The following is a 23,140-nucleotide window of genomic DNA, read 5'->3' as shown; positions in this document are numbered from 1 at the left end:
AAGTTAACACAGATATTATGTTGCTTCTCTAATTTTACATGCAAGTAGGCCTATAGCCGAAATCACAGCACAGATATTGTGTTTATCTTAGGTGTATTTGATTTCATCAGACGACGGCTCGATTATCAGGATTATTGTGCAGATTAAAGAAGGGAGAGCTGGTTATGTCTTAATGGGTCGCGTTTCAGTCACCATTTCATATTCATTCCGTCGTTTGACAACAGAAACAGTAAAATATACCAATGAAAACAGTTTTATTGAGAATTTAGCTTCATCAAAATGGGCACAGAGAGAGACAAACTAATGTAATAATAATTAATAAATGTACATTTAGCATTTTCAGAAGATGCAAAAATCTAAACATGTTTGTGTTAATTGCTCAGTGCAAAGAAAGAGAAGTAATGGGAACCTCTTTGTTCTTTCTACATGTGTCTAATAGACATGAACAAGTTCTTTGAAAAACATCTGTGACCTTTGAAACATGTCTCGTCTTCATGCTCTATGTTGACTATGGTTTCAATAATAAACATACATTTGCATAAAGCATCCATATTTATCCATGCCCATGTTGATTATAGGCCTGTCACGATAACAAATTTTGCTGGACGATAAATTGTCCAAGAAATTATCGCGATAAACGATAATATTGTCGTTCTGAGACCATTTTCATTTAATATAATTATAATGGCATAATAATGCAGGTACACCTTTTCAACAATCTATAAACTTTTATTTCTAAAGAATATTAAACATTGAAAACGGAAAACATTTTAAATATCCAAAAAAATGAACAAAACAACCAAAAACAATGAAAGCAATGGACTCTTAGTGTCTGTTAACAAAATAAATGTCTGTTAATAAATAAAATGAAACAAAATTGCACTTCAAAAAATATTAAAGGCTTTAGACATTATTAAATAGTGATACATTCCATAACAGGCAAAACTGACAGTTAGGACCTTTGTAAACAAATAAAAAAAAGCCTCAACAAGCCATATCGCACAATTCTGCACTGTTACTCCTGTTACTTTGTCAAGTGATTGTGTACTGTCGGGAAGACGGAGACGCACTTTATTGCGTGCTACGCACTGAAAATACTTGGTTAGGATTAGGGGTGAGGAGTGCGTGCGTATTACACGCCATAAAGAGCGTATCATATGCACGCAAAAACTATTTTTGGCGTATAAATGGCAGGAGAAATAACATTCGTGGTATAGATACGCATTTTCATGTGATCGGGCTCGCTGTCGCAACTCACAACTAGCGTCTTCTCTCTCTCCGCAAACAGTCCCGCCGGCGCTTTCCCACACAAAGACCATGCAACTGACAACAAGAGGGTTCACTCCTCCTATACGCTAAAGAACCGAGCGAGAGTGGTCATCCAGTCTCTTTGGTAGAGAGAGAGAGACGAGGAAAACAAACAAGCATGCAAATGGAATTATCGCGGCCGGAAAAATTATCGAGCTCATTTTTTTTTTATCGTGCGATTAATCGACTTATCGACTATCGCGACAGGCCTAGTTGATTAGAGTATTACAAACTTGAAAAGTATTAATTTAAGGTACATTAAGAACAAATAAAAAATGTGCGATTAATCGCGAGTTAACTCATGACAATCATGCGATTAATCGCAATTAAAATGTTTAATCGATTGACAGCCCTAGTCTCCAGTAAATGTATCTTGATGTAAGAATGTTTGGATATATGTGCTGGAAGACAAGACAGAAATATTACTTTTTTCCCACTCAGGTCACCATTCGCACTCGAGCGATGAACAGCGCGGCGGCGGCGTCTTCAAACTCCTGCGCGTCCATGACGGGATTATCCTGCTGATTCCCGGGATGAGCCTCCGCCATGGCCTTCGCCACTTTACCCGGAGAGATCTTGGCGCTGGCCTCCAGGTACCGGCCCACATCGTCCCCATCCGCCGCCTCCAGCGCCTCCCGGAGCGTCTCCAGCACCGCCTGACCCAGCGCTCTCTCCGCCGGCCGGTCCGAAGCGCTCGCCACCGACCCGTACAGGCACTGGGAGGCCCGGATGTAGTCGGAGAACACGGAGCAGGTCAGAACGCCCTGCCGGAAGAGCTCGAAGGGCACGGACTCGTGGTCGTGGCACTGGACGCGGCGCAGGAGCGGAGCCGCGGTCGAGCCGGAGAGTCCGCCTTCGCTGCACAGGCACCGGAGCATCTCGGTGTAGAGGCGCCCGCGGACCCCGACGACACCGGCACCGCGGTCACGGGTCAGGAGATCGAACGCCGTGCGCGTGTTACTGTTGAACGCTGATCTGCAGGGAAAGACAGAATCAAGAGCTCAAACTGAGGGTGCGTTTACACGACAACGGTATGCTTAAGTTTTTCCTTTGAGTTTTCCGCGCACACCATCCGGGAACTTCCGCCAATAGTTCTAGGAACTATGAAGAGGTTCCTCCAGTGTAGAAGCCCCTATTGTCAAAATGATCCCCATTCACACGGATCCGCTAAACGACTAAAAACGCTGTATTCTGCTGCCAGACCAGTAGATGGCGATGAAACACTATAAACTGAACACGTAATACGCATGTGCATGACATCATCGTCTTCAGAGATTCGCGTTTTTTGTCGTTTACACGGAGAACGTTTTCAAAAACTTGCACTTTGAAACCTGTTTTCAAAAGTTTGCGTTTTCAGGCATAAAAAACGCTGTTGTCGTGTAAACGAACGGCCAAAACGCATGAAAAGTTTTATGTTTTTAGTTGATTACAAAAGAAATAAGCAAATAAAAAAACAAAATCCCTGTCACAGTGGGAGTTTTTTATTGTTATTATTATTTACTGAATAACTACAAAATCTGAATACAACAAAATGGCACAAAACAGTTCCCTTACGAGAACGTTCTCTCGTACTGCGTTGCAAACGCTATGGGAAAACTCCTTTTCTCGAGAATATTGAAGCCTTTATTTTAAAACGCATTTGCTACAGCACAGGCTAGAGCATCAGACCCACGTGAGTGAGCTGATAGGCTGTGCTGTGGGCAACTGCACGAACCAATGGCGGATAGACAGAAGCGCGCGAGCCAATCAGGGCGCTTGGCGCTCTGTCACTGTCAAGCGCGCGAAACTACACGTGACCATAACATATAAATACAGATAGAATCCGCCATTTGACAGATTTAATCTCCTTCAGCTCGACTCACCTCGTCGCTGATTTTCTCCGGTCGTAAGAAGCCCTCGTCGTGGAAAAGCCGTCCAGCGGAACAGCTTCGCATCCCGGCATCTCGCCAGCTGAGCGTTTCCCTGTGGCATCCGACGAAAAATTATATCCTTTTCATTGCATATTTATCTAAAAGAGCAAACCGCTGTTTTCACAGCGCGGCATAATGCCTCTCTCCATCTGTGAGAGCTGCGGGGTCTCCCTGCATGCATCCGACGGACACACCCAGTGTGCGGCCTGCCTCGGCCCTGAGCACGCCGAGGCAGCGCTCATGAAAGGCGGCTGCCAATTCTGCGACGGGATGCCTGTCTCCGTTCTCCGTTCAAGGCTGTCTTCGACGGTGACCGATTCCGCCCACCTTCCGTCTTCGGCGCCCCACGAGCCCCGTAGGAAGAAGCGGCGCGATCAGAGGCGTCCTGAGCGCGGTGAGTTTAGCGAGTGCACGCCGGGCCTTTCTCCTCGTGCCTCGCCCACGCCTTCTTCGCCTGTCCTGTTCTCTCGGAGCGAGCAGCGCCCCTCGTCTGAAGCGGCTGGACTCGTCTCTTTCGGCGCATCTCCGGATGACGTCGATGACGCACTTTCTATGGCGGCATCTGAGAGCGAGGATTGGTCGGGCTCCGCGGACCCCGCCCCCCCCTCTCAGCTAGAGTTTTCTGATACTCGAGCGAGCATTGACGCCGAACTTCTCCGTGTCATGTCTCGCGCTGTTGACGAGTTGGGACTCGATTGGCTTTCTCCAGCTGAGCCCGCCAGAAGCCGCCTCGATGAATGGTACCTGCCGGGGCGCCAGCAGGCCCCTCGTCAGCGCGCCGCTCCATTTATGCCTGAGGTTCACGAAGAGCTCACAAAATGCTGGCGCGCGCCCTTTTCAGCGCGAACGCGCTCATCCGCCTCTTCTACGCTCTCCACTGTTGACGGCGCTGAAGAGAAAGGATATGTGTCTCTCCCCCCACTGGAGGAAGCGGTCGCTGCACACTTATGCCCCCCCACTGCAGGTAGTTGGAGGTCTAAGACGGTGCACCCTTCTAAGCCGTGCAGAACTACTTCGGCCATTGCCAGCCGCGCATACGCTGCCGCCGGTCAAGCCGCCTCTGCACTTCACGCCATGGCGACACTTCAAGCCTTCCAGGCCAAACTTCTCCGTTCCATGGATGAGTCAGGCCCGGACCCAGACACATTTAAAGACCTCAGGAGTGCCACGGATCTGGCACTGAGGGCCAAGAAGACCACCGCTCAAGCCCTGGGCCGCAATATGGCCAGCCTAGTGGTAATGGAGCGCCACCTCTGGCTAAACTTAACCGAGATCAGGGACGCGGATAAATCTGCCTTCCTCGACTCGCCCGTCACAGCCTCAGGTCTCTTCGGCCCATCTGTCAGCGGCTTCGCCGATCGCTTCACTGAAGCTCAGAAGGCTTCCAGCGCCATGAGACACTTTCTACCAAAGCGCTCCAGCTCAGTCCAACGGCGCCCCAAGAGCACGCCGCGACCTGAGAAAGTGGTGTCCCAGGTCCTCCAGCCCCGCCCAGCGGCTGAGACCAGTAAGCACATGAAGCCAGCGAAACGGTTCCCGTTCCCTAAGCGCCAGGGCCCGCGGCCGAAGCTGACGCTCGATCACGAGCCCAAGAAGCCGTCCTAACCGGCACAAAGAGGGGTCACTGTCCCGCTGCGGCCGGACCAGCCCCAAAAATCGCTCGACTACTGCTCACGGCTCCCTCTTCAGTTCAGGCGGCTGCAGCAGTTCTAAATGCAGTTCATGGGCCCGTCACATGTCACGCACCCCTGCAAACAAACGCTGTTTTAACAGCGACCCACACAAAGCACAAATCGAGCATAATTTCTCACATGCATACATGTCAGTCCGAGCCCCCCACTCTGGGTGTTACAGATATGATAATGCCTCTAGCTCTGCGGGCTCTAGCTTGGCAAGCTATCCCCGGAGTTTCAGTATGGGTGATGAACATCATAAAGCATGGTTACTCGCTTCAGTTCGCCCGCAGACCACCGCGTTTTCGCACGGTTATACAAACCACGGTAAGGGGCACATTGAGTCATGTCCTCCGCACCGAAGTGTTAAGTCTGCTGGCGAAAGGGGCCATCGAGAAGATCCCCCCTTCTCTGAGCGAGTCAGGTTTTTACAGCCGATACTTTCTTGTTCCAAAGAAAGACGGCGGCCTGAGACCCATTTTAGATCTCAGACATCTGAACAAGGCTCTCATGTCACGGCCGTTCAGAATGCTCACGACCAGACATATCCTGGCGCAGATTCGCCCAGGCGACTGGTTTTTCTCAGTAGATCTGAAAGACGCTTACTTTCACATTCAAGTGAACCCCCACCACAGGCCATTCTTGAGATTCGCCTTCGAGGGGCAGACATACCAGTACACAGTTCTTCCATTTGGACTGGCACTAGCGCCTCGTACATTCACGAAGTGCATGGATGCAGCTCTCTCCCCCCTGAGACAGCGGGGAATGCGCATCCTAAACTACCTCGACGACTGGCTCATACTGACCCAGTCAGAGGCGGAGTCACATACTCACAAAGCCTGGCTCCTCAGCCATCTATAATGTCTAGGGCTCAGGGTCAATGTTGCAAAGAGTGTTCTGTTGCCCAGCCAACGTATCACGTTCCTGGGAACAGTTCTCGACTCCGTACTTATGAGAGCATGGCCCACACCGGCCCGTGCTCTAACGATTCAGCAGCTCACGGCATCGTTCATAGAGGGCTCTCTTGTACCCCTCAGAACGTTTCAGAGGATCCTTGGCCTGATGGCCTCTGCATCATCAGTACTCCAACTAGGCCTACTGCGTATGCGTCCTCTTCAGCTGTGGCTGGCTCCTCTGGTGCCACCCCACGCCTGGCATTCAGGCCACTTGATTATCAAGGTGGACCAGCGCTGTGTTCAAGCCCTGGCCCCTTGGAAAAACGCCAGCTGGTACCAGCAGGGCGTAAGCATGGGGGTAGTTTCAGAGAGGAGGATGATTTCAACAGACGCCTCCAACTCCGGTTGGGGAGCTCTGTACGAGGGCAGGCCTGCCTCCGGCCTCTAGTCGAGCTCGGAGAAACGCCTACACATAAACTGCCTCGAAATGAGAGCAGTTTTTCTAGCCCTAAAAACATTCCTCCCATACCTGGCGGGACACCACGTGTTGGTACGGACGGACAACATGTCGGTGGTCTCTTACATAAATCGCCAGGGCGGCCTCAGGTCCCGCAACCTGTTTGCCATAGCCTCTCAGCTCTTGCTATGGGCTCACACCAATCTGCGCTCGCTCAGGGCAGCTCACGTGCCAGGCACGTTGAATACAGGAGCAGACATGCTCTCTCGGGGCAGAGTTCCCCCAGAGGAATGGTCTCTCCACCCTCAGACAGTTCTCCTACTCTGGGAGGTCTTCGGGAAGGCAGAAGTAGATCTTTTCGCCTCAAAAGACAACTGTCAATGCCCAATCTTTTTCTCAAAGAGCAGGGATGCGTTGGCCCACGACTGGCCCAACCTTCCTCTCTATGCGTTCCCCCCGGTCTCGATGCTCCCTCAGGTCATCGAACGGATCAGGAACACGAAAAGCGCAGTGCTATTAGTAGCTCCTCTCTGGCGGACCCAGGTTTGGTTCCCAGAGTTGATGCAGCTGTCTGTAGCAGACCCGTGGCCAATCCCAGTGAGGCGCGACCTCCTGACTCAGGCCAACAGGACAATCTGGCATCCCCGTCCCGACTTATGGGCCCTACATGTGTGGCCACTCAACGGGTACCCCAGAACCTCCCAGAGGGCGTCCTGAATACTATAAAGGAAGCTAGAGCTCCGTCTACCAGACGCCTCTATCTCAGTAAATGGTCAGTGTTTTCCAGCTGGTGTTTAGCTCGAGACCTCGACCCATACACTTGTGAAGTACCAAGAGTACTGTCTTTTCTACAGGAGATGTTGGATGCGGGTCGCTCCCCCTCCACTCTCAAAGTGTACGTGGCAGCCATTGCTGCTTTTCACGTATTGGAAGCCGGGGCCTCCTTAGGAAAAAGCGACCTTATAGTTCGCTTCCTCAGGGGCGCCAGGAGGCTTAACCCGCCTCGGCCACCGTCTGTTCCGGCCTGGGACCTCTCCTTGGTCCTGCGGGCTCTTAAGGGACCTCCCTTTGAACCACTTCAGTCAGCTGATCCTAAGTCTCTCTCTCTGAAAACCGCCCTGCTTCTAGCACTGGCGTCAGTAAAGAGAATAGGGGATTTACAGGCGCTGTCTACCAGCGCTTCCTGTCTGGAGTTTGGTCCTAATGACTCCAAGGTCATTCTTAGGCCAAGACATGGATATGTTCCTAAGGTGCTCTCAACTCCGTTCAGAGCCCAGGTTATTTCTCTGTCAGCTCTCCCCTCCTCCGAGGAGGATAGCGATTCTCTCATGCTTTGCCCAGTCAGAGCTTTGAGAATTTATCTGGAGCGTTCGGCCTCTTTCAGACAGTCTGAACAGCTCTTTGTGTGTTTCGGGGGCCGATCCAAGGGCCTCCCGGTCACTAAAACCACACTGTCCAGATGGATAGTTGACGCCATTGCCCTGGCTTACACCTCACTGGGCCTCTCTTGTCCCATAGGTGTTAGAGCTCATTCCACGAGAGGTGTTGCCTCTTCGTGGGCTTGGTCAAGTGGTATTCCCATTGAAGACATTTGTGCGGCGGCCGGCTTGTCCGCTCCGTCCACATTTGTGAGATTCTATAAGCTGGATGTCCCTGCTCTGCAGACATGCGTTCTTTCTGTCTAGACTCTGGCTCTGTGGATCCAGACTAGTTTTGAACCATGGTCACTTGGGTATTCCCATCTATAGCATATGTGCGGCGGCCGGATATCCGCTCCGTCCACATTGTTGAATTATAGCTTTAATGCCCTTGCTTGTAGCTACAGTTCTTCTGTCTAGACACTGGCTCTGTGACCCAGTCTAGTTGATATTGAACACACGGTTTTCACTTTGTGGGCTAAGTGACTGGCTCTGGCCAGATCCGATGAATTATAACTTTAATGTCCCTGCTTTGCAGTTACAGTCTTTTCAGTCTAGACTCTGGCTCTGCTGACCCAGGCTAGTTTGATATTAAACACACGGCTATCACCTTGTGGGTTAAATGACTGGCTCTGGCCAGTCTTTATTACGGATAATTGATGGGCCCGATGTTCGGTCTCTTTTTATCCTGGCTATTCTGTACTTCCCGGAACTCTGGTGAGTCAGAGCGGCCAAAAGATTAATAGCACGGCGTTTTAAATGGAAACGTTCCCATAGCGTTTGCAACGCAGTACGAGAGAACGTTCTCGTAAGGGAACGTACTGGTTACTTTCGTAACCTCGGTTCCCTTAGAGATAAGGGAACGAGTACTGCGTTGCCTTGCCGTGCTATTTTTCTTATGGCAGGTTTGTCGCTTCAGTCGATTATACCTGTCAAATGGCGGATTCTATCTGTATTTATATGTTATGGTCACGTGTAGTTTCGCGCGCTTGACAGTGACAGAGCGCCAAGCGCCCTGATTGGCTCGCGCGCTTCTGTCTATCCGCCATTGGTTCGTGCAGTTGCCCACAGCACAGCCTATCAGCTCACTCACGTGGGTCTGATGCTCTCGCCTGTGCTGTGGCAAATGCGTTTTAAAATAAAGGCTTCAATATTCTCGAGAAAAGGAGTTTTCCCATAGCGTTTGCAACGCAGTACTCGTTCCCTTATCTCTAAGGGAACCGAGGTTACGAAAGTAACCAGTACGTTATTATACAAAGAAAATACAGACGTGTAAAGTTAAACACAAATAAAGAAATAAAAAATACCAAAAAAAATCATTTGCACTTCGATTTTCCATTTTAGCGAGGGCATCATTTTACTTTGTTTCTGAATATAATAAACAAAGGATGGGATTTAAAAACATTTATGTATAAAGTATTTTGCCAATAATATAATGTTATTAATCAAATATCATACAAAAATGATTGGTTATCCCATATGGACATAATATTTTGTAAGGTGAAAGTGAATGTCATAAAATGAAAAGTAAAAAGAAAGTAAAAAAGAATTAAAATTTTCAGCAGTGATAAGAGAGTGCATTAACATATGTTTGTGACGCCCTTTTTAAGTTTTTATTATTATTATTATTATTGTGTTTAAAGTTTTACTTACAAAATGTGAAAATGTGTAAAAGAAAGTAGAGAGAGAGAGAGAGAGAGAGAGAGAGAGAGAGAGAGAGAGAGAGAGAGAGAGAGAGAGAGAGAGAGAGAGAGAGAGAGAGAGACTTCAGACCTCTGTGAGTGATGCGCCAGACTCAGGTTCCAGAGCGCGCGACTCACGGCCTGGTGCTCCGGGCCTGCGTCATCATCCTGCGCCGAGAGATGCGCGAAGTGTTCGGCCAGGAACCCGATGGGATCGCGCGGCCTGGACTCCAACAGTGTGAGCAGAGAAGACCCGAGAAGCGCGCTCACGCCAGACTCACACGCGAACGCGCCGTCGCGCTCACAGCTGCCCGACATCGCGACGCCCGCGCGACGCTTCTCCGCCATCTTAAAATATCATCGCATTTGCATATAATGACATAAATGATCTCCAGCAACGGTCTGACTCGCAGCCAGCCACACATACACTCCCAAATACAGTTGCTATGGACACATGATGATGACGATGATGATGCAGCAGATCAGCTGACCAGTGTGTGTGTGTGTGTGTAACCTGATTTTCCCGCAGGTGGCGCTTTTATTTTATAAATAAATAAAAAAGTACTATTAAATCAGAATATATCAACCGACTAGTAAATCAGGGGTTTTCAGTCTTTGAGATGCATCAGTGTTTTATAAACACTCATTTATTAGCTCAAACTCACTTCATTTTGATAGTTTTCATTAAACTAGACAGCTAATATCTGGAGTCCTTTTGCTTCTCCAGTAAATGTATCTTGATGCAAGAATGCTTAGATTTTTGTACATGACAAAAATTCTGAGGAAGAAAGTAAAATTCATCAGTTCCTCTGACAACACTTACCGAAGTGTGTGCTTCTGATTCCCGCCAATTAATGATGTCACTTCCTGGAGGATGATGTCATTATTAAGAAGTTTGTTATTTGTTATTATTGCCCGTCAGATTATAATCAATTAACATGATAATAATAATCACTTGCATACCAACATATATATAACACTTTGTTGAACTATTAAAGCTCGTTATAAAATCAATATGAAAAAGGTAGGCTATTTGTGACTTTTTATCTCACAATTCTGACTTTTTTTTTCTAATCTCGCAGTTTCGACTATATAACTCCAGAAATTGCAAGTTTATACACCACAAGTCCGAGGGAAAAAGTAAGAATTGTGAAATTAAAAAATACACATTTTTGTTTTTATTCTGTGGCAGAAACAAGCTTTCATAATTGAACAGATATAAAACAAATAGAAATTAAACAGAAATAAAATAAAATACTTTTGTTTGTTAAAGGGGGTTTACACTAAACACTAACAGGATGAAATGTGAAATTGAAGACAAACCTGTAAATCAATTATCAATTACAACAATATGCACAAGAAAATGTTTTATTTGGAAAAAGTTCAGGTACAGAAATAAAAACTTCACACTCTCAGAAGAAAATGCTCTACATTCAATTTTATGAATTAAGCAACTCATAAACATACTTTATCACTAACATTGTAAATGAATGATGAATTTCCTCTAGTGGACGCGTCCGGTGCTGCAGACACACACGATATCACTGAAAGCTCGTTTTATTGAGATATCAGGCTCAAATTAGGAGCACAAGTTGATTAGATTCATGGCTTTGATTTTCTCTCTCTCTCTCTCTCTCTCTCTCTCTCTCTCTCTCTCTCTCTCTCTCTCTCTCTTTTTTTTTTTTTTTTAGAGTAAACATGTTTTAAAATAGTATTTTTGTGCATTTTGTTTAATAATAATAAACATAATCATATCAGTAATAATCTGCCAGGTGTAGTCTTTAAAAAGAGACCAAACTTTAGTCTGTGCTCCAAAGCATTCAATATTTAACACATTTTAAGTTGGAAATTTAATTTTTAGGTCTGTGCTCAAAAAAGTGAATGAGTGGATTATAACTGTTGCATAATTATAATTTAGTACCATAAATCTAAAATAATATTTATTGAACCTTTTTTGGCATAAAGAACTCTTTATAGAAACCCATTGAACCTTTACAGAAAACACACTTGAGGAGTAAATGGTGGCAGATGATAATTACTTTAAAGCGCTCATTTTCTGCCTAAAAATGAATACATGACGTTAGCTAACCGAGTGATGAGATGGACACTTCTGAAACACATAACTTGACACACACCTCTGATATAAAACGGTACTTGTTGTGAAAAGCGCTGTACAAATAAATGTGAATTGAACTGAATTGAATAGATGCTGATTTTTAGGTGAACTGTCCCTTTCAAAGCATTGATTTTTTTTCCCTTGTATCTCATATTTTTTCCATCACCATGTACTTTTAGGAACTTTGACACATAATTTGAGAAAGCAGAAGTCTTCATATTTCCATTTTCTTAACGTACACTTATGATATGTAAGGCATAATCCATGGCTAGCTGTGCATTAAATGATTTTTATAGTTAACGTATTCTAAATGTATTAACGTCTTCAAGCCATGCTATGGATTAATTAGGCTAGCCGTTTATTTCTAAACATAATTAAGGGTCCAAAAAAAAAAAAGATTTTACTAAACATAAGAACTAATTCGTTTACAATAAAAGTACGTAGAATAAACAATGTCCGAAATCGCGTACATTTGAATTCCGCGATCTGATCCCAGAAGTCCTATTGCTTTTGCTTTATCATATTATAATATTTTAGGCTCGTTCGAGACCCTGCTTTAAATTAAAGATATGCGATCTACTATTTAGGCTACTAGTGTTTACTAATGGTTTAGTGTTTTGTGAAGTTACAAACCAAAACGTTGCGCAAAAGCATCGTGTATTCTGTTTACGTGAGCATTTTTCATACAAATACTTGATATAGTTTGGTCTCTAACAGAAACAAAACACGCTTGTTGTATTCGGCTAGTTCAGCGATATATGACACAAGTCTCTCTGTCAAGTAATATGATTTAACAAATTTTCATGTAAAGCAGATTTTTTTCATGCTATGAAAATCGAGCACTTTTAATATGTCAGAAAATTAAAAGCATTTCTTAAGTGATGGTCATATTCCCTATGTTGACAGTAAAGCCAAGCATCTAAGCTGTAAAACGCCAGCTGTGTTGTGCTGGTTAAGCAAGTGATTGTTCAGTAACATGATGACTTAGTAATGCCACCCCCTCTTCGGATTTAAGAGGTTATGGTTAAGGATTCATCGATTAATTGATGGAACAACGATGGACTATGGGAATTTATGCAAATTGACATCCCTAATTCAAATCTTTAAAATCCCCCTGTAGTCAGTAATCCTTAAAACTCATCTTTGATCTCCAAAATTACATTTTGAAACTTTTTTTTTTTTCATTTTTTTTTCATCTTCATGCTTTAAAGCAGCTTGAATGTAACTCGACACGGTTCTATGAAGATGCAAATGAGCCCCGCCTCCAGTCACTCACTCAGCTCAGAGATCCACTGGTTGACGATCACACGTTGATCTGATTGGTTACAAGGTAGTTTGTGACGTCAGAAACACCAGCGATTTCAAAGCGTGTTTTTGAGACTGTCTTTGGTTCACTGCAGTTTTAAGGAGGAAATACTCAGCAATGCTGTCGACTTATGAACTTACACATGGTTTGTCTTAAAGCAGATTTAAAACTCCACATAGATACATAAACAACATTAAAAGCTGGATTTTCACCACAGGGGGACTTTAATGTATATTTATACCATGGCCATTTGCCAGACGGTTATTTTCGTCAGTTAGATCTAGCATTCTGCCAGCTTTAAATCAGACAGAGATAAAGTAGTGCTGTATTATTACATTTATTTTGCAAGTTTAATTACTTTAAAAACAGCGGTCATCCTCTCATAGTGGAGAAATATTAGAAATTCAGCTATTTTATTAATAAAAGTTTCCGTGCTCCTGTGTCTGTGTGCAGCGTATGACGTGTGAGTATGCGTGTGTGTAGCTTAAATGATAAGCAGCGTATTGATATTAAACGGTGATTAAACTGGCTGGAACTACCTGTGTGGTTTTAGTAGACACCTTCCGGCCAATCAGAATTGAGTATTCAGACAGACCATGATAAAAATGCATTTAAACAGTTTATTGTCAAGTATAATAAATTCAATTTTAAATGAATATCATTTTCCAAAATTTTGAAGTCAATAATATGTAAGCTTGTTTCTACCACAGAATAATAAATAATAAGGTAATTGCAACTTTTTATCTCACAATTCTGTCTTTTTATTTCAGAATTGAGTGAAATAGTCGCAATTGCGTGATATAGTCACAATTGCGTGATATAAAGTCACAATTGCGTGTTATAAAGTCACAATTGCATGATATAAAGTCACAATTGCGTTATAAAGTCACAATTGCGTGATATAGTCACAATTGCGTGATATAAAGTCACAATTGCGTGTTATAAAGTCACAATTGCGTGATATAGTCACAATTGCGTGATATAAAGTCACAATTGCGTGATATAGTCACAATTGCGTGTTATAAAGTCACAATTGCGTGTTATAAAGTCACAATTGCGTGATATAGTCACAATTGTGTGTTATAAAGTCACAATTGCGTGTTATAAAGTCACAATTGCGTGATATAGTCACAATTGCGTGATATAAAGTCACAATTGCGTGTTATAAAGTCACAATTGCGTGATATAGTCACAATTGCGTGATATAAAGTCACAATTGCGTGATATAGTCACAATTGCGTGTTATAAAGTCACAATTGCGTGATATAGTCACAATTGCGTGTTATAAAGTCACAATTGCGTGATAGTCACAACTGCGTGATATAAAGTCACAATTGTGTGATGTAAAGTCACAATTGCGTGTTATAGTCACAATTGCATAATATAAAGTCAGAATTGCGTGATGTAAAGTCGCAATTGCATGTTAGTCACAATTGTGTGATATACAGTCAGAATTGCGTGATGTAAAGTCGCAATTGCGTTATAGTCACAATTGTGTGTTATAAAGTCGCAATTGCGTGATATAGTCACAATTGCGTGATATAAAGTCGCAATTGCGTGATATAGTCACAATTGCGTGATATAAAGTCACAATTGCGTGATATAAAGTCAGAATTGCGTGATGTAAAGTCGCAATTGCGTTATAGTCACAATTGCGTGTTATAAAGTCACAATTGCGTGTTATAAAGTCACAATTGCGTGTTATAAAGTCACAATTGTGTGTTATAAAGTCGCAATTGCGTGATATAGTCACAATTGCGTGATATAAAGTCGCAATTGCGTGATATAGTAACAATTGCGTGATATAAAGTCACAATTGTGTGATATAAAGTCAGAATTGCGTGATGTAAAGTCGCAATTGCGTTATAATCACAATTGCGTGTTATAAAGTCACAATTGCGTGTTATAAAGTCACAATTGCGTGTTATAAAGTCACAATTGCGTGTTATAAAGTCACTATTGTGTGTTATAAAGTCGAACTTGCGTGCAATTATCTTTTAAAATGTTTTATTCTGTGGCGAAAACAAGCTTCCATACAAACAAGCTTAGCTAATACTGGGAAAAAAAATTCATAATCATGATTTGTGAACTCATCTTGGTTGTCGATCATAAATGTGTCACTGAATGGAGCACTGCGACATCGCCGCCAGCTTTAAAGAGGCAGCTCTTAATGCAGCTAAAGCGACCGGCCCCAAAAGACCCACGCCTTCTGCAGCTCCGAAGCCGAGCAAGCTTGTCAAATACCCGACAGAAAATCCGGCTTCGACAGCGGGAGCTGCCGGGAACAGGAACGCCAGGAGCGCAGGAGCGTACGCAGCTCCGGCCCCCAGCATAAACATACACAGCATTATCAACAACTTCATATTGCGTTGTGAGAAAAGCTCAAAGTTCTTCACTTCTTCATTCACCCTCCTCTGCTCCTCTTCCTCGGCCCAGATTTCCAACTCCTTCTTTTCTTTATCCCCTCTTTCCAGCCTCTCCTTCTCCTCCTCCCTCTCTCGTTCCTCAAATCTCCTCATGTTCTCCTGCTCTCTCTCCAGAGATGCTCTGAAACGCACCAGTCTCGCAGGGATCGGTTGTGCATTCTGCTCTTCTTTCTTTATATCTGTCTCTATCTGTTTAATCCGGTCTTGTATGCGTTTCTTTCCTCTCTCTGCGTCTTTCCTCTCTTCGTTCACGAACGCAATAAACGAACGCAATTGATCATCAGACATTTTCCCAACCTCCTTCTCGATTTTCTTCATTCTTTCGGCCCTATCAGCTTGCAGTTTTGTGTCTATTATCCTCTGTGCTTCCTGCATTACTTCCATGATTTGACTGGTGAAGTGACAGTTGTGATTTCGAAAGAGTACCTCATCAACTCTCTGCAGGAGTCGACTCACCTGATCCGGTTTTGCAGAGTTTGTGTTGTCAAAAGCCACGAATCGCCTCCCAAATCTCTTCACGAGCTCCTTCACTTTCTGATCTTGTCTCGAAACAAACCTTTCAATGGATTCTCCTCTGAGTTTATCCGCGTGGGAGAATATGAGGATGGTGTGATGAGTGACGTCCTCATGAAACATCTCCAGAATCATTTCTACGGTGCGTCGTTGCTCCTCTGTGAACCGCTCTATCGGCACCACCAGCAGAAACGCATGAGGACCCGGAGAACACAACGCCAGGCAACGGATTACTTCTTCTTGTAGTTCTTCACCTGTCATATCCGTGTCAAAAAACCCAGGTGTGTCGATAAGAACCAGCTCTCGCTCGTCCACCGTTGCTCTCTCTCTCTTGCACTCTTTAGTGACCGAGCTCATGCTCAATCCGTCATCAAAGCACTTCCTTCCCAGGATGGTGTTTCCCGTCGCGCTTTTCCCTGCACCAGTCTTTCCCAGCAGAACCAGACGCAGTTCTTTCGGTGCTGGATTTAGTGTGTGCTGGTGGTGATCGTTGTCAAATGAAGCTTGGGAGTTTCCAGCGGGTCTCCATCCCATTGGGATTGGTTTTCCTGAGGAGAAAACAAACTGTTGAGAAAACGAACAATAACCCAGCCGACAGGGAATGATCTCATGAACATCTCTCAAAGTTATGAAATAAACGTTCTTCCAGTAGCATTATGGGCCCTATTTTAACAGTCTGAAATGCAAGTATCAAGTGCGAAACGCAAGTATCTTTGTGGGCGGATCTCAGACGCTGTTGCTATTATACCGGCGGGATAAATGACTCTTGCGCCCGACGCAAATCTAAAATGTGTTGGTCTGAAGTCGCTTCATTACTCATAGGTGTGGTTTGGGCGTAACGTGAAATAAACCAATCAGAGCGTCATCTCACATTCCCTTTAAGAGCAGGCGCGCTTGTTCCATGGCGGATTGCTATTATAACGGCGGATTTGCCAGGTGTCTCGCGGCACCAGAGAGTAATCTTGATGCAATCGCAAGAAAATGGATAAGAAGCTGCATAATCAAATTCACAAATATTACACCATTTAAACATTATTAAAATACATAGGCTACTGAGTTACTAAAACAATCTTTGTCAAATAATACACTTGTTTGTTCACATTTTGAACGTTCTTGTTTCCATTTGTTTAACTTCAAGATCTGAGGTGAATTATCCATTGTTGCTTTTACAGCCTCAAAGCTGGATCACTAAGCGATATTCAAAGTCACATGACACGCTTTTAACATTAAATAAAGCACATAAACAGCACCTGAGATTATCATCGCCACACTTTGTGTTTGTTGTTCCAGCGCGACGTCGCAGAAAAATAGAAACCGTTTCTAAAATAGAATCGTCGCGTGTCGCCGTCGCGGCTGGATAGGAGAAACACTCTGATCAACATGGAAAATAACCTTTTATCGCGGCGTCATGTGTAGTTAGGACACGGTATCTGATTTTAACAGTAGCTAAGTATTTTACTCATAGGTTACTGAACGTAGGCTTAAAGAGGAACTAGTCCTCAACACGAGAGACATGCCAGTGAAAAACAAGAAACTTGAGGATTTTTGAGGAGAGCGATCACGTTTATTTTCCTAAAATAAAAATGAAAATGAACACCTCAAAATATTGCAATAAATCAAGGTTGACAAAACAGCCTCTTAAACATCTACAGACTCTCAAGTCTAAGTTAAACTCAAGTGCACCAAAAGGTCCATAAGTGAACCAATATCCTTCAAAACGGTCGCATTAATATAAGGGATAAAGAAAATAATATGAAATAGTCAAAGCTTACTTGCACTGGACGTGTTTTTTTTGGCCTCATCTCATATATGAAACACCTGCGACTGAGCAACTAATGCACTCACAATATGACGACGCAATTTTCTTCTAGAAACAAAGTTTGTATTACTTTCATGTTATCACTGTGAAGCTGCTTTGATACAATCTGTATTGTAAAAAGCGCTATATAAATAAAGGTGACGACTTGAATCGGTTTAATTAAAGGTGCAATAGGTGATTCTCTACAGAAACATTTTCTGTTATACTGGTGGATAGTCTCCTCATGTCCAGAGTTACTGTTAACCCTTGTGGACATTTTTTTTATATATATATTGTGATAATTTTGCCTGTGTTATTGCCTGTATATGCATTATGCATTAACTGCATACAGTGAGGAAAATAAATATTTGAACACCCTGCTATTTTGCAAGTTCTCCCACTTAGAAATCATGGAGGGTCTGAAATTGTCATCGTAGGTGCATGTCCACTGTGAGAGACATAATCTAATCTAACTCCTTGGTTATCCTGGCTGTGTGCTTCGGGTCATTGTCATGTTGGAAGACCCAGCCTCGACCCATCTTCAATGCTCTAACTGAGGGAAGGAGGTTGTTCCCCAAAATCTCGCAATACATCCTCTCCTTAATACAGTGCAGTCGCCCTGTCCCATGTGCAGAAAAACACCCCCAAAGCATGATGCTACCCCCCCCCATGCTTCACAGTAGGGATGGTGTTCTTGGGATGGTACTCATCATTCTTCTTCCTCCAAACACGTTTAGTGGAATTATGACCAAAAAGTTCTATTTTGGTCTCATCTGACCACATGACTTTCTCCCGTGACTCCTCTGTATCATCCAAATGGTCATTGGCAAACTTAAGACGGGCCTTGACATGTGCTGGTTTAAGCAGGGGAACCTTCCGTGCCATGCATGATTTCAAACCATGACGTCTTAGTGTATTACCAACAGTAACCTTGGAAACGGTGGTCCCAGCTCTTTTCAGGTCATTGACCAGCTCCTCCCGTGTAGTTCTGGGCTGATTTCTCACCTTTCTTAGGATCATTGAGACCCCACGAGGTGAGATCTTGCATGGAGCCCCAGTCCGAGGGAGATTGACAGTCATGTTTAGCTTCTTCCATTTTCTAATGATTGCTCCAACAGTGGACCTTTTTTCACCAAGTTGCTTGGCAATTTCCCCGTAGCCCTTTCCAGCCTTGTGGAGGTGTACAATTTTGTCTCTAGTGTCTTTGGACAGCTCTTTGGTCTTGGCCATGTTAGTAGTTTGATTCTTACTGATTGTATGGTGTGGACAGGTGTCTTTATGCAGCTAACGACCTCAAACAGGTGCATCTAATTTAGGATAATAAATGGAGTGGAGGTGGACATTTTAAAGGCAGACTAACAGGTCTTTGAGGGTCAGAATTCTAGCTGATAGACAGGTGTTCAAATACTTATTTGCAGCTGTATCATAAAAATAAATAGTTAAACAAGGAATAAAAACTAAGTGAGTGTTTTAGCGCAATTTTCTGACGTCATGGGATCACAACACTAAGGCCGCCTTCACACTGGCAGTTGAAATCAGCTCCGATACGGCAGCGAAACGACCGGAAGTCATTCATTTCCTATGGAGATTCGCAGACCGCATGCGAACCAGGTGCGAACGAGTGCGGTGCGAAAACAATCGTGTCCGTTGGCCATCCGGATGCGTTCAAAAAATGTAACTCTTGCGAAAGGCTACGGACGGTTCCGAAAATCCCAATGGAAGTTAGCGTTGCTATGGTACTGATAAACAAACCTGGATTCTTAACTTTTAATAAAATAAATAATGATTTTATAACGATTAGTTGTCATGTCATTTTTTTATTTTCATGATGTTTTAACGTTATTAGGGCATTTAATACAATTAAATAATTCAATATTTAAATATACTCGCTTCCGAGGCTTCCGACCACGGATCTATATAATGACATATATATATATAATGTCATTCTATATAGATCAGTGCTTCCGACGCTTTTCACCGTTGTGTACGACGTCCACTGGGGGCGTATTGCGTATTACGGAGCTGATTTCAACTGCCAGTGTGAAGGCGGCGTAAGAGATAGTAAATCTTTTCCTGGATTTTTTTGTGCGTTCCCGAGATTAGACCGACCATAATGCCGAAAACCCGAAGTCTCTAGGTGGTCTGGTTGAGGAGTAGATAGAAGTACAAGTTTGGTGCGCACAGGATCAGAAATCACGAATTAACAATCCCATCACGAGCTAAAAATCATATATTGTCTCTCACAGTGGACATGCACCTACGATGACAATTTCAGACCCTCCACGATTTCCAAGTGGGAGAACTTGCAAAATAGCAGGGTGTTCAAATACTTATTTTCCTCACTGTATATTTTGGCACAGGTGTGTGTTTTTATTGGAATTTTACTAATTCACCCTCATTTCCTTTAATAAATCTATTTTACTTTAGTAACACAAAATAGTTATACTATAAGGACCTTAAGGACAAAAATGTCCCCCTTGAAACCCATTTTTAATCCCTGGGCCATTTAACTATAAAATGATGCAGCATTTGTAAATAGGCTTTCATTCTGTTTGCAAGGTTTAAAATAACAATAATTAAAAAACTATTTTCTTTTTTTCTTCCAGATGTGCCATTTTATCAGGTTTGGCCTGTGGCGTAAATACTTGCTTTTCTGCTTCTGCATAATTGCTATAATTGTGTGGGTGTGTTGGTGTGGATGTCAGAGTGTGGTTTGTTGTGTGTATTAAAAAAGTGTGTGTGTGCATGTAATGTTTGAGAGAGAAAAACTCTGCTGCAAATCCCATATCCAGCCACTGTGTCCCAGTGGAGGACTGGAGTACTGCACCCAAACAGAATATCACTGAAAGCTCATCGTTTCAGAGATCAACCTCAAATTTGAAACACAACTTGTTTAGATTTATGGCTTTGCTTTTCTAGCATTTATAGACATGTTTCATAAAATACACATTTTATATAAAATAATGTTCATAAATCATTTTCATGCATTTAAACGTCTGTGCTCCCAAGCTTCAAATTTTGATGACAGTTTTTGTAAATGCACATTTTTGTTCACTTTAGACGTGTATCTTTTTTTAAAAAAAATGACGCACAAGGGTTAACGATTACACTCACTCATTAACACGCCACCTACTGGCAGTTTTAGTTTCATATTCCAAACGCAACCTATTATTTAATTTTTCCATTCATTTAATCTTTCTACATTAAAATGTTATATTTAAAACATTAATCTCTTAACATAATTTATGCAATTATAATCTGAGGCTGCATTAAACAATAGGTTAGCCTACTGTTTGGTAATAGCTGATAATAGCCATACAGTGTCTTTTTATTCGGATTGAATTTATTGCTTAAATGTGAGATGCCATGTCACTTAGTTATATTATAAGTTAGGTTAGTTATATTTTTGATGAAATCCTAGTTGTTTCTGAACCCACATGGGCAGCAACGTCATTGCTGATGTATGTGAATGACCGCTAAATAGTTTGTTTGTATTAACACAAAACACAACCGCACAAAACACACACACACCTGTCCCACCCAGTTTTAAAGACAAATTTAAGCCACGTCGCCACTGGTAAACACAACTACAAGCCAATTATTCAGAATACTAAATTATAAGTATATCTCGATCATACTTAGACTTTTATATATCTAGCCAAAGTGCATAAATTATATTTCTGGGAAGTAGCCTAACCCTATGAAAAGTAGACTGAAAGTATATTTTATTATTTTTAGCGTAAAAGAAGGCTAGTAGTAGCACACCTGAATACACTTCTATTGTAAGGGTAACATTTAATGAACTGCATGTTTTAATCGTTCATAGAACAAGAAATAACGTTTTCATAACTTAATGGGAAACGTTCTGAAAATATGTGTTTGTTTGCTAGGTAGATGATTAATATTGATAAACATATATTTCAATTATTTCCTGCAAATCTTGATTTAGTTCACTGGGAAAGATAAACAATATCAAAACAAACAAATCCTGAATTGCTAAATACAATGATAAAGTAATAATAGGCTACACATGAATAACGGATCTTTGATTACCTTGGTTGGACATGTTTTCAGCTTGTTCCTCAGTGTGTGTGTGTGTGTGTGTGTGTGTAACAGTGTTCTTGGACAGATTAATCATGATGGGCAGAACTTTCTTAGAAACGAAACTTAACACGAACTCACATTCCGACGCGTTTGATCTCCGTTACTCCCGAAATGATATTTACTGACTGCGTGGAGTTAAAAAATAAATGCATTTATATTTATGCATAAACATATTTCATGTAGGATAATAAATAAGGGTTTGTTCCTTGACGTGTTTTTCTCCCGTTTGCATCCGCTAGAGGGACACAGTCATCCTGTTTCAGAAATCACGTGACGTCACAGATTATTTGCATGCATAAGATCGATATTTACATATTGTACCCTGTGCATTTACGTTTAGACACATTATATGCATTTACTTCTCGTTTACAGAGGATTATTCAAGCGCACTGTAATTTAGACCTGGTGAACATTATTTATTAACTGTATTTTTATGCAATTCGTCAAAACTAAATTCACATCAAGAAGGGGCTTTCCTTATCGCTATGAAATAGCACTTTTGTATTGAATGACAAATGCAATGAAACACGTGTTGATTTAGTCATTTATGGACCAGTGTTTCTGATGTCATAGAGAGTTTGATGAAACTGGAAATGTTTGGATGGAAAACTAAAGATTTGATTATCTGGTTAAGATATAATTTTGTTATATAAATGTGTCTGGAACTAAATTTGGTGATTAACTTAATAATTATGTATGAAAAATACTATGTACACAAATAGAAATGGACTTATAATAAACCTAACATTATATTATTTATATTGAGGCCTTAAAAAGGCAAGAAATAAAAAAGCAAAACGGATGTATAGTTTTTAAATCCTTTTCTTTGTGGATTGTTTTGTAAATTATTTGTATTTTATTGTTTTTCTTTCTGTTTCCTTTGATGCTATTATGAATGTAATAGATAGTTGAGTATATTGTGATCCACCTGTAAGTGTATGTTGTTATTATTCTGTTATGCAATAATAATAAAAATAAAATGTGAATATAAAACAATCCAAAAAGCACAAGATAATGTCAGAAACATGAAGGAAAAATACTCAGTCAAACCAAGAAAATGGTGTTTAATTGCATTTAAGCAGGAGATCATATAGAAACAATATGAACCAAAGAGCTTGAAGTGCAATTTTACAAAAGTTTTGCAAAAAAATAAAACAAATGTTTCTGGGGAAAGTGCTGGAGATTGACAATAAAACAGCAATTCTGATCCAGATCTTAAACCGGACACACAAAAACACAGACTCCATCATTTAGTGCAATTAAAAACAACATTCACCCTCATTTTTAAGAACTTCAAAAACCCACGTTTACATAAATAGGTCACATAAATACAGCATTCTTTAAGTTCAGTATTTGTTAGATAAATACCTTAAAGTGAATTCAATAACATTTTTTAGATACGAGATATATATTTTATAAAAGCTCCCAATTTCCTTTATTGCTGGTATATTGCAGTGATTAATTTGTATTAATGTACACTTATTTAACTCGTTTTAAATAAATCACATAAATACAGAATTCTTTAAGTTCAGA

General features: G+C 42.2%; 3 protein-coding genes across 4 annotated transcripts in view; all 3 read right to left on the bottom strand.

Moving 5' to 3' along the window:
• Positions 1 to 237: 237 nt before the first annotated feature.
• tpgs1 (tubulin polyglutamylase complex subunit 1) lies at positions 238 to 9,792 on the bottom strand. The gene is made up of 2 exons (XM_081373550.1): positions 9,436 to 9,792; positions 238 to 2,283 (listed from the first exon to the last, which is right to left on the bottom strand). Exons 1-2 carry the CDS (start codon positions 9,690 to 9,692, stop codon positions 1,746 to 1,748), a joined length of 795 nt encoding a protein of 264 aa, XP_081229676.1. The 5' UTR covers positions 9,693 to 9,792; the 3' UTR covers positions 238 to 1,745.
• Positions 9,793 to 12,653: 2,861 nt separating this feature from the next.
• On the bottom strand, positions 12,654 to 21,837 carry LOC308696157 (uncharacterized protein). 2 transcript variants are annotated; one of them, XR_014030787.1, is made up of 3 exons: positions 21,557 to 21,651; positions 14,808 to 16,253; positions 12,654 to 13,460 (listed from the first exon to the last, which is right to left on the bottom strand). XR_014030787.1 is itself a non-coding variant. In XM_081374588.1 (2 exons), the coding sequence occupies exons 1-2, from the start codon at positions 21,639 to 21,641 to the stop codon at positions 14,884 to 14,886; spliced, it is 1,455 nt and encodes a 484-aa protein (XP_081230714.1). In that variant the 5' UTR covers positions 21,642 to 21,837; the 3' UTR covers positions 12,776 to 14,883. The 2 variants fall into 2 exon arrangements, 1 of the variants encoding a protein (XP_081230714.1); XM_081374588.1 differs by having other exon boundaries at positions 12,776 to 16,253; positions 21,557 to 21,837.
• An 817-nt stretch (positions 21,838 to 22,654) lies between these two features.
• Positions 22,655 to 23,140, bottom strand: part of pnp5b (purine nucleoside phosphorylase 5b) — a 9,934-nt gene continuing 9,448 nt past the window's right edge. Inside the window, exon 6 of the mRNA XM_081374743.1 lies at positions 22,655 to 23,140. This exon is cut by the window's right edge and continues 945 nt beyond it. The gene's annotated coding sequence lies outside the window, so the exon portion shown is untranslated.

Source organism: Scardinius erythrophthalmus, assembly GCF_964197995.2.
Source record: "Scardinius erythrophthalmus genome assembly, chromosome: 9".
Classification (NCBI taxonomy): Eukaryota; Metazoa; Chordata; class Actinopteri; order Cypriniformes; family Leuciscidae; genus Scardinius; species Scardinius erythrophthalmus.
This window is presented reverse-complemented; position numbering and strand designations above follow the sequence as displayed.